The sequence below is a fragment of the Delphinapterus leucas genome, chromosome 6 (genome assembly GCF_059928025.1).
Source record: "Delphinapterus leucas isolate spDelLeu-1000000601 "Yukka" chromosome 6, BTC_Dleu_Yukka2, whole genome shotgun sequence".
Classification (NCBI taxonomy): Eukaryota; Metazoa; Chordata; class Mammalia; order Artiodactyla; family Monodontidae; genus Delphinapterus; species Delphinapterus leucas.
The window spans coordinates 62,530,540-62,542,748 of NC_143134.1; the positions used below are offsets into that span (position 1 = coordinate 62,530,540).

Here is a 12,209-nt window from a genome sequence, read left to right on the forward strand (position 1 = left end):
AGTATCCACCTCATAGGAGTGATTTGAGAATTAAAGTGTATGGAACTCACTTAGAGAACAACGCTGAGCACATGATAAGCCCTTAATAAGTGTTTGCTGTGCTGCTCTTTTTAGTATTCGGGGAATCATAAGAGCCAATCTCTAGTTTACACCAACCACAAAGAGCCCTAGGAGACATTTTCTTTCATTCTTTCTTTTATTTTTTTTTTTTTACATTTTTAAAAGAAGAGCTGGGCTTCCCTGGTGGCACAGTGGTTGAGAGTCTTCCTGCCGATGCAGGGGACACGGGTTCGTGCCCCGGTCCGGGAAGATCCCACATGCCGTGGAGCGGCTGGGCCCGTGAGCCATGGCCGCTGAGCCTGCGCGTCCAGAGCCTGTGCTCTGTAATGGGGAGGCCACAGCAGTGAGAGGCCCGCGTACCACAAAAAAAAAAAAAAAAAAAAAAGAAGAGCGAGGAAGCCCCATCTATGTATTTTGGATTCTTAAATATTAAACACAATGGCTAACTCTGCTGACTTTAGTACTTTGCCATTTTACCTTAGGAAATGGAAGAAGTTGGTTCTTGTCTTTCCCAGAATTCCTAGAATGAAAGAAAATGATGAATAAGATTTTAACTAGTTTAAGCTTTTCTCACAGATTTGTTAAGATCAAGAATCATGGTGAGATCCTTTTAGACTAAACAATAGATCTCTAGGATCTTAGATTTCTAATAAAGAAAAAAGTGCTGACCAAAGAAAATGTGGCTTTCATCATCTACCTTCATGTGACCAGTTGCCTGCCCTCTCACTCCACCTGTAGTACTCTTTTATCCCAGTCTTTTCTTACTGTGACCTCCCTCATTGCACAGGAGTCCTACCTCCATCCTTTCGTTTCCTCTGGGAGCACCTCAAATGTCAAGTTTGAGGGCATGCTGGACTGTGCTTTCTTCATTTATCTGATGTCCAGTGTCAGCTGACCCCCTTCCTGCAGCTGGGAGTAGACTGCACAGTCTCATTACCTATCTCAGAGCTTTCTACTCAGTATCTCTGTTTGCTTCCAGTCACCTGAGCTGCTCCTTCATCTTGGCCAGACACCTCGCTGCAAATCACCTTATTCTTATATCCCGCCTTTTCAAAAGACACGTATTTTCAACTCATCCATAACTCTGACAGCTATTTGCAATTATCAGATAAGAGTTCATGTGATTATTATGTGGGTAGAGGAAGTACATTCAGGACACGGGCAGTAGCAAGCGCCATGGCCCCAAGGCAGGAGAGCATGTCTGATGAACCTAAGGAACAGCAAGATGATATTGTAGCTGGACTGGAGAGAGGAAAGTGGAGAGCTGTGAGGGATGCATTTAGAAGGTGGTGTTGGGATCAGGTCACGGAGGATCTTGTTAGCGCTGCTAACAAGAACTGCTCTTCTTGCACTGACTGTTAGTTTCTAGATCTCTGTTGGGAAGACAGACTTCTACAGAGGTAGGCTTCTGATACAGTGCGTGCAGAAATGTTCTCTCTCTTGATTGGGTTGCTAAGCTTAGAAGGTACCATCTGTTTGAGGGTAGCTGAATTTTTTGATGTCTGCAGTATTAGAGCTTCTGGAAAATGGTCCTTTTACATTCATCGGTGCCCCAGCCTGGAGTATGAGTCCAATATTAACCTGTAACAAATCAGCTTCAGAAATAAATTAGTATTTATCAGCCCCTATAAAACACATAATTGGAAGAGTATTTAAAATGATCTTGTTTTACTACTAGTAAAACCTTAATAAATTGAGCAAATAATATTTGCAGAAATTAACATACGTCACATTTTATTCCTTTGAATTTAAAAAAATGTGTTTCCTATTATAATTTCTGAATCATTTTTTAGTGTATTAGGTCAGTGGCATTAAGTGTGTTTACATTGCTCTGTAACTATCACCACCATCCATCTCCGGAACTTTCTTCGTCTTGCAAAATTGAAACTCTGTACCCATTAAATAGTAACTCCATCCCCCACCCCATGCATCTTCTAGCAACTACCATTCTATTTTATGTCTCTATGGATTTAACTACTCTAGGTACATCATATAAGTGGAATCATATAGGATTTGTCCTTTATTTCACTTAGCTAGCTTATCTCCTTTAGCATAACGTTCTCAAAGTTGATCTATGTCCTAGCATGTGTCAGAATTTCCTTCCTTTTTAAGGCTGAATAATGTTACTTTGTATTTATATACTGTTTTGTTTATTCATTCATCTGTCCATGGACACTTGGGTTGCTTCCACCTTTCGGCTGTTGTGAATAATATTTCTACGAACATGGCTGTACATGTATGTTTTCAGGACCTTGCTTTGAATTCTTTTGGGTATATACCCAGGAATGGAATTGCCGGATCATATGGTAATTCTATTTTTAATTTTTTGAGGAACTTCCATACTTTTTTCCATAGCAGCTGCAACATTTCACATCACTACCAACAGTGTACAAGGGTTCTAATTTCTCCATAATTTCTAAAATTTTTCCCTGCCAACGCTTATTTTCTGGGTTTCTTTTTTTTTTTTTGATAGTAGCCATCCTACTGAGTGTGAGGTGGTATTTCATAGTACTTTTGATTTACCTAATGTTAGTGATGTTGAGCATCTTTTTATGTGCTTATGGGACATTTGTATATCATCCCTAGAGAAATATCTAGTCAAGTCGTTTGCCCAATTTTTGATCTGTTTGTTTTCTTCTGTTGTTGAGTTTTAGGGGTTCTCTAGATATTCTGGATGTTCATCCCTTATTAGATATGTGGTTTGCAAATATTTTTCCCATTTTGTGGGTTGCCATTTTACTTTTTTGATGAACAAAAGCTTTTACTTTTATTGAAGTCCGGTTTGTCTGTTCTTGGATTTGTTGTCTTGTGCCTTTGGTGTCATAGCCAAGAAATCATTGCCAAACCCAATATTATGAGGCCTTGCCCCTATACTTTATTATGAGAGTTTAAAATTTCATTTATTTTTTATAGGGTTGAACTTTGGCGAGAACCAAGCAAATCCTTGGGCATCAGCATTGTTGGTGGACGAGGGATGGGGAGTCGTCTAAGCAACGGTGAAGTGATGAGGGGCATTTTCATCAAACATGTTCTTGAAGATAGTCCAGCTGGCAAAAATGGAACCTTGAAACCTGGAGATAGAATAGTAGAGGTACCCTCCAGTGAGCTTTCTGTGCTAAAACTATTCACCTGGGCCATCCTCTTTACCAAGGGAGTCATCATCTTTACACTGACCCAACATTAGAGTAAAATGTGTTTGCTGTTAAAGCATTTCTTTCTTATTTGTTTGTTTTCGTCCATAATTTTTCTCTTCAGTATATGATGACAGATTATATATCTCGATGTAGAGATGGGTGTTTGGGGGTATAATCGACTTTTTAAAAAAGCATTGGCACTAAGATAAAATAATTAAGTTCAGTTTAAAGAACAAAGCAAATTTCTTGGGGAAATCATTGAATCGTTTAAAAGTATACGGACACACACAGAATGTGTACATCATAATTAATCCCTTAAATGAGATTTTATTTCTAGAAATACTTAAATGTTGTTGGATGAGATTTTTTAAAGTGAGTCTTTTTAGTAAAATTTTTATGCTAAGATCCTGATTGCCTTTTATATAAATGTCTCCCCCACCACCCCTGCCAATCCAAGCGTGGCTTTTCGTCCATCTCAGTGCTGTGCCCATTCCCCATCCATCACTAAGGGCTGTGTGTGTGTGTGTATATGTGTGTGCACGTGTGAGTTGGTATGTACACACGTGTGGACGCATGTGTGAGTACTTCGTTATGTGTGAGAGAGAAGCGTTTGGTCAAACTGTACCTAATCCCTTAATTCAAAGCTAGGTTTAATATTTTAAATTAACTCTTCTTGCACGAGTCACTCATCATTTACTCAACAAATATTCCTGGAGAAGCTGTTGCATTCCAGGTGCTGTAACAGACTCTGGGCATCCCACGGTAAATAAAACACTGTGCCTGCCTGTCAAGTGGGACAGACTTGACAAGTGATCAAGTCACTTCAGAACAGTGTGATGAATTATTTGATCAGCATAAGCATAGTTTTAGTTTAGGTTAGAGGAAGCGGTAGCTGAACCCAGGTTTGCTGAGTTTCCAGGATTTAGAGAGAAGACTAAAAGAGACAACTTCCAAATAGAAACCGATCACTTTGTTATTATAACAACCATTATTTTTACTTTGTACAAGTGATTGTATCTCATTTTCTAAACCCATATAACTTAGGCACTAAAATGCCTTAATTGTGTAGAAGAAGGTTATCCATATCAGTCACAACTTTGAAATGAACATTTTGGGCATTGATCTATTTATTCCTTTATTGATTGTCTCTGAGAGTTGAAGAAGGAAGAAGATTGAGACTTGAGAGAAAGCAAGGGCCATGTCTGGTGTTTTTTTTTCTTCTGACCATTTATAAGGAAGAATGATGGGCTTTTTTTTCTCTCTTCCTGCATCTTTACTTTTCATTAGATGATACCTTAGCCCCCTGTTAAAGGATTCTTTTTTAGTTATAGTACTACATAAAATTTCTAATTTAAGATTATCACAAGGCAGTTTATTTTATAGGTACTTCACTATTGAATACCTTTGACCTAAGTAGAAAAAAGTAAGAAATGTTTATAAATTATTTCAAGAAAAGATTAATCATAGTTTTCACCAAAATGTTTGTTTCAGTGTATTAAGAGAGTTAAAACATCCCTTTCAAATTGAAAAGAAAGGATTTTTGCGTGTGGTAAAATACTGCTAAGCAACAGTTTGTTGAATGTTGTTACGTGCAAGGGCTTTTTTCTGTAAATAAGGAGCCTTAGGCCTCTGTAATCCTGGGGATTCTAGAACATGTCTCTGCTAAGAGTTTCTGAAAATGTATGTAAATTAGAGACCTGAGAAGTATTCCATTCCAAGTATAGAGTTCTTTGGACTTGAGCAAAGATATTTAATGTCCTGTTAAATTTTCCCGCTAATGGAATATATAGTAAACATAAATACTTTTATTTTACAAAAAGTTAGAGGCCTTTTTTTTTTTTTTTTTTTTTTGCGGTACGCGGGGCTCTCACTGCTGTGGCCTCTCCCGTTGTGGAGCACAGGCTCTGGCCGCGCAGGCTCAGCAGCCATGGCTTACAGGCCCAGCCGCTCCGCGGCATGTGGGATCTTCGCGGACCGGGGCACAAACCCGTGTCCCCTGCATCGGCAGGCGGACTCTCAACCACTGCGCCACCAGGGAAGCCCTAGAAGGCATTTTTAATATGAACTGAAGGAGATGTTGTTATTTCATCTAAGTATCAACATGAGGGAAGTTTTTAATTAAATATAGTATATAATTCTTTTAAAGGTGATAATGTTCTATGCAGAGATCTAATAATTTTCTTTTTCAGAATTATGTCTACTCTGATTTTTCTATTTTGTTGTATATGCCATTCTCTGGTAATTGGAAATGATAAAATTATACCAGTGTCCTATAGTTTTCTGGCAGGATTAGCATTTGGCCTTTCAAACTATTTTCCTTCCTATTCATATAGTGCATAAGCTGAGCTGATCATCACCAAGGCAAACCATGGTCAATAAAAAGTTACAAAATAACTTTCACTTTCAAGCTATTTATATAAGAATTACTAACAGATAAGCACAATTTCTTGGCTTCCAGCTCCTACCACGTCTACTGCAAAGATTCTTTTGCCAAACTAACCTTACCATAACCTGATTTTTCTGAACATCAGAATTTTGTTTTTAACTTCAAGCTTCCTGTACAGAGAGAAATACACAAAGCCTCACACACCCACTTCCCAAACCACTCTGTAATGAATTGGAAGAAAACGTGTAAAGTGACTTTCATGATGAAAGCAGTGCTGCTAGGCAGTTCCCTTATATTATTTCTTTAATGATGTTGATTTATTAATTTAAAGGAACAACTGGGCAATGTAAGGGAAGCAGAAGCAGAGCCTTCATTCTAATTGATTATTATTTCAGTTGATTATTGGAGACAGAAATCTGTGTCCAAAACAAGGGACCACAAGTCTGCTGGACAAATGAAAAGTTCTGGAGCCTCATAAGTACTCTCAATTATTTTTGAACCTGAAACAGATTTTTTAGGAGACTCACCCAGGATCCTCAAAACTCCAGATCGACAAATTGTTCTGTTGTTCTGTAGCTTCTTGAAATGTTAAGCTGAGGCCTTCCATTGCAGGTGGATGGCATGGACCTCAGAGATGCAAGCCATGAACAAGCTGTGGAAGCCATTCGGAAAGCAGGCAACCCTGTAGTCTTTATGGTACAGAGCATTATAAACAGACCAAGGGTAAGCAAACACAAAGGGCAAGGTAGGCATATCCAAACAGTATTCAACTTGGAATCTAATGTATCCAGGGCCAAGTTGTTTCTAGGACCTGAGATCGAGTCTTGAAATCTCAGGAGACTTTTTAGAAGTTTATTTTGCTTTTTTTTTTTTCCCATTGAGTTGTCCTGGAAATCCCTTCTACCATGTTTAACAGACACTTGAAGCCTGTTAAAAACACACAAGTAGGATTCATTGGTGGCTCATAGGCATCTAGATGGATAATTATTAGTGTTCACTCTAGCCATAAAATATTTAAGTTGTTAAGAGGGTTGTGGTGGAGTCATTCAGGTTGAGAGTCTGTGACGTCTAGTCAAGTCCCTTAGAAGCCAGAGAGATTTCATTTTCTTTTTAAATTTATTCTCTGGACAGAATTTCCAGTTTATGCAATCTCATGATTTCCTGTGCATGATCTTTAATGTATTTGTCTATCCCAGTGAACATTAACTTTCCACATGATGGATTTTGTTTAAGCTGTATGTTTATATCTAGTGATTTCATACCTGCTGTTTCCCAGCCATCATCACTGACTGTATAGCTCTCATTACCGTATTGCCCCTGGTGGACAGAGACCTACTAATGCATTTTACTGTCAGTCGTCACAGGTGAAATGGCTTTAAAAAATGTTTTAGAAATTCTAAGCACATTCAGTGAATGTTGTTTATGAAGATACTAAGTGAAGCTTTGTGTGTTCGATGTGTTGAAAATTATGAAGATGAAAATTATGCCAAGAGTTTAAAACTGTTTTTTTCTGTTTCTTCTTTATGCCTCGGTGAAAAAAATAATATTTTCCTGTGCAGCAGTTCTTGAATATTTTGGGGCCACATACCCCTTAGAAAGTTCTTCGCATTTACTGCAAAGTTTGCATAGCATTTCAGGAGTTTCCTAGATGTCCTGAGGCTCATAGAGAATTTCCACTTCCGGATTTAAGAACCCCCTGTCATACTGAATCTCTTTGAAATACCTCCTTATTAGTTTTTAGGGTTTGTTGTATTTAGAAAGATAATATTAACACATGTGAGGGAAGTGAAAAGAATCATAGAAAAAAGAATCATAGAAAACTTAAAATACGTAATTTTATGTATAATACATTTAATTTTAATTCTTAAAATTAAAAATTTAAGATAGCAATGCTCAAGTGAACAGGTTTTTAGATGAGATCAGTAAAAGGAACTTGTCAATATTCTGTGCCCTGGGAAACAAAGTGACCAGATTTATCTTATTGGTTTTTCCCTTTGTTGTCAAGACATGTGTAGCTCTGGTCTGAGTTCACTGTAAGAAATGAAATAGTAGTTCTTAATGTAAGCAGTTATCTTCACATCTGCAGTTTTTAATCATTCAGTTGTTGATTGTTAGGTGATAATTATCCATTCAGATGAGAAAATCTGCCAAATGGTGGGGCTGTATCATCTTGCATTCTTTTCAGATGCTATTCAGTTTGTTTAAATAACTACAGATCTTTCTACGTTTGTTTCCATTTGTTGTGTTAAACATAGACACAGTATGATAATGTTGGTAAATGGCTGTTTAAGTTAAGTTAAAGCTATTTTTTGTGTGTGGGTGGGTTTTATTCCTTTTTTTGTTTTTTTAATTTGCAACTTTTATATCATTTAGGACAATACTATAAACTGCTGAATAGGATTCTCAGATTACTTTTGAAAAAACTACAAACACTTCTTTCAATGCCAGTCACATTTTCTAATGCACTAGAAAGATATTTTTCTCATGCACCTGGAAAATATTCCTATTTTATTATCTGAGGTATAATGAAGCCTGATTTATAGCAATTATTCCAGAATAAATCTTGCTTAGAATGACATGTGTAGTCAAATGATACGTGACAGGGTTTAGGACATGGTACCCTGAAATACGACATCTTGGCATATTGAATATTTAAACTGAAGTTATTTGAGAAAAGGCAGGTGCTGGAAAGACTCTGACCTCCCCCTTCTCTGCTGAAGCAGGTCATAAGGCTCTCCTGAGAGGTCTTAAGGAAAGGAGCATCCTTATCTCCAGACGAGGAGGAATCCTGGGAGGAATCAGAATGAACAGGCCTTGCTAAGTTTCCCCCAGTTAACTACACTTAGCTCGTTCTGTTTTGTCCTATCATATTTTCTGTAACTTTCTACTCTTCGTAAGACCTCCTATAAAAACACTCAGACTTAACCATTTCTTCTGGTCTTCATTTCCTTATGAAGGCCCCATGTCATGCAAAACTTACGTTAAATCAATATACATGGTTTCCCCTCGTAAATTTGTTTTTCGTTACAGAGGTCCAGTCAAGAATCTACGACAGGTAGAGGAAAGATATTTTTCCTCCTCTACATACATATTTTGCTTTGGGAAATTAGAATTAATTTTGCATTTAAGATGAGATCTACTTTGTTTTTAATGATTTACTTCCCTATGAAAATAATGATGTCTCCAGGAGCCGAAAGGGAAAAAATTACACATACATAAGAGTCTCTTGATGGGAAACGTTTTATTTTTGGATATAATAAAGCTTCAAGAGAAACTTGTACATAGACTGAAAAGCCAGTCAGTCTCTTTGGCTCTTAAACTGTTCGAGAATTAGAACTTCCCAGAACTAGCCCTGATAATTCCACCAGTATGACACTTCAAACTCAGTCTGACTGCATTGTCGCATTAAAGGGTGGGTCCCACTAATACGGGCCAGAGGATGATTTTGCCTTCCCTGTGCTTCTTCTCAGTTAATAACGTTTCTGTTTTCATCAGCCCTTGGAACTATAAACATGGGTTTCATCACTGAGTTTTTAATAAGAGATATAGTCTGTTTCTATAAATCCTTCCCTCATAATAGAGTGATCTACTATTTCATTTGCTGTGCTCATCCTGTACTTTTATACTCTCCTATCAGGGCCAAATTCTAATCCTTAAGGGCTGCAAGTTGAAATAACAAAAAGCAAAGCCAAACAAAAAAACCAGAGCTCTTTTTAAATATTCCATTTCTTCCCGTTATTATTTTGATTTATATTGTTCTACAGAATTATAAAGGAAATGTAAAACCTGACAATTCCATGTATGAGGATTAGAAATAATCTACTTTCCATAGCACTGAGTTACTTTGCCTAGGATTGTGTTTTTAATCTCTGCCTAGTCATTTCTTCCACCTTAATAAATGGTCATGTTTTTTGGCATTTGTGATCTTCTTTTTTGTAAAGCAGGAGTTTGACATTTTAAATTGAAAAGCAGAGAGAAAGTTGAGATGAGCAGAAATGTCAGTGTGCCCATTTCTTTTACCCATCTTCCTTCTGTAGGAAAAACATTGCAAGAAGAGCAGATTGAAAGGGTGATGTGGCATAAGCTTTAGTGCAGGCGTATTGAGTGAGGATAGTCTTTGTAGAGTGTTCTCTCATACAGGGTGGTGTCACATGACAACCTCTCCCTACTCTTGATGCTTGCCAGTAGGGCTTTTTTATAGAGAGAAGTAACACAAACATTTAGTTAGAGCCAAAATGAATTTTAAACGTCTGCAATTTCCCCTGAAAGATATAGTCAATAAAAGAAAAAGATAGCAGTGTGAAAAAAGAGAAGAATTTATTGTGCTAAGGAAATTACTTTTCTTTTTTTTTCCTTTTTTTTTACTCTGAAAATGCTACATTCTCTCTGGCAGTCATCCTGCCTGTAATACGTATATTCAGCTGCAGTAGTCCAAGCTCAGAGTATATCACAGGCGAGCCACAAAACCTGTGTGAACACTGTAAGGCAGGACTTCAAAAATTACCCAGAGCCTCATAAATTCCCCAGTAATATGGGAACGTTTATAGGAAATTTATATATATATATATTTATATTTATACATATATATATATGTTCCTAGCTCCAGAAAAAGTGGGCAGAAATAGAGAACACCACTGTACAGCAGGTCATTTCTTTAAAAATTGTTGATTTCATTTTTTAAATTAAAGAATACCGTTGATTGAAGCAAACTTAATATCTAGTCAAGGTATGAAAAGTTGGGAAACAAGATAACGGAACACTGAAGTTTACCAGTGGACTAGCGGACAGATGTTTAATTTGCACTCTGCAACAGATAGACTCTTTTTTCTTTGTTTTACCAAAAAAGCATAATTTGCTTTTAAGTGTAAATGAAAACCTTTTATGGTTTCAATTTTGAAGCATGTTTACTGATATGCATGGAACATGTGTTAATATAAGTGGGTGAAATATATGTGCCTCTCTGTCGGTGATAGTGAAGACACTCAGTGAAAACAAAAGAAATTTGGGATCAGTTTGACAGACTTGATTCCTGTGTGTGTTGTGGCCAGATTTAGATTTGAGTGTGGATTCAGGTTGCTAGAGGTAAACCCTGAGTTCTATGCTGTTTGATAAGATGTTATTAATTAATTATGAGATCTGACAGGATCTAGTGTTGCACAGTTATTTAAATCAGCAATTGCTCTGTCCTTATAAATGAGTTGTTTTAAGTACATTTCTTTTGCGCTCAGCGCCTCTTATGTTTCCTTTTAGAAATCCCCTTTGCCTTCCTTGCCGCACAACCTTTACCCTAAGTACAAGTTCAGCAGCACTAACCCATTTGCTGATTCTCTACAGTTCAACGCTGACAAGGTTGGATAATGACCGTTGTCTTGCCATTGCCTTTTGCCAATGTTTTGTTCTTTGTTGCTACTGTGCCTTTGTCCCAGTTCAGTGTTTACTAAATTTGGGCAAGGATTAAAAAAACAAAAAACAAAAAACAAAAAACAAAAAACTGTGTGTTTGGAGTGGGCGTGCAAATCCTTTCTTAAGCACATTTTGTTGCCAGAACCTATTCATTTTTATAGCCGAAATTACATGGCCCTTCTGAAGAGTAAGGGAGAATCGTGAGTCCAATGCCTTTCCTATATTTTGGTGTGAGTTGAATTTTCAGATACATAAATTTTTGTTAGTTGCTAAATGTATGAGCTACTTTCACACATAATTTCTTTAACAACCTTGTATTGGTTTAAATCCTTCTCAGACTTATACAAGGTAGTCCTAAAAGCTCTTCTGTTAGTTAATCACTCCATACATAATTGTGTATATGCAGGATTTTGTTGAATATTCATAAAGTATGTCCGTGTAAATGCCTTACGAGGAAACATGGAACTGTTTCAACATTTGTAAATCTATACTTGGATATTCTCATATTCTGATGAAATTATAAATCCAAAATTGAAACAAAAACTTACAAGAACTTGTATACTATAATTTGATCATGAAAGGAAGAAAGCTGTTAATTTTTTTCAGGAAGCATTTTATGAATATTCATTGGATTTTTCATGTTATTGTAATATGGATAACCAAAGATGCTATATCTGAAGGAATATGTTTTCTGTTACTGTAGGCATTACAGAATTCAAGTAGAGTTCTCTTCCGTTGTTCCCCAACTAACCCTTTTGCTCCCACACCATTTAAGGTTTGTCTTAATGTGAAATTTTCACAAGTAAGTGGGTGTGTTACAGTGTGCTGTGTGTGTACGTTATACTTGTGTGCATACATGGCATGGAATGATTTCAAGTACACTTTGCATTTTTGCCAATGAAGGCTAAATGGTCTTTGTTAAAGAGTTGTATTTTCACTGGTAAATTTTAAGAAGTGTCAACAGCAAGCGAAATTACATGATCTCAGTAAGAATGAGAGTATCAGGAATAATAAAATAGAACACCTAATTGCCCCTTTAGTAAACGTAGGCTTGTATTGGCTTTATGATTAATCAGTTATGTTAGGGCACCATTTGAGTTCATTCACAGTACGAAAATGTTCTGCCTAAGTAAGATTCTGAATAGTTTTTAGACAAGCAGGTTTTGTTTGTTTGTTTGTTTTTAAGGAAAATAACAGCTCAGAAATGTTATGCAGAGAGTAAGATC

The 12,209-nt window shown here is 36.8% G+C and overlaps 1 protein-coding gene across 2 annotated transcripts in view; it reads left to right on the forward strand.

Moving 5' to 3' along the window:
* MPDZ (multiple PDZ domain crumbs cell polarity complex component) overlaps positions 1–12,209 on the forward strand; it is a 558,334-nt gene that overhangs the window by 449,965 nt on the left and 96,160 nt on the right. Inside the window, exons 28-31 of one of the 2 annotated variants that reach the window (XM_089913222.1) lie at positions 2,974–3,151; positions 6,193–6,303; positions 10,831–10,929; positions 11,687–11,758. In XM_089913222.1, the coding sequence (XP_089769348.1) occupies positions 2,974–3,151; positions 6,193–6,303; positions 10,831–10,929; positions 11,687–11,758 (460 nt within the window). The remainder of the gene's footprint in view (positions 1–2,973; positions 3,152–6,192; positions 6,304–10,830; positions 10,930–11,686; positions 11,759–12,209) is intronic. The other variant, XM_089913221.1, reaches the window with a different exon arrangement.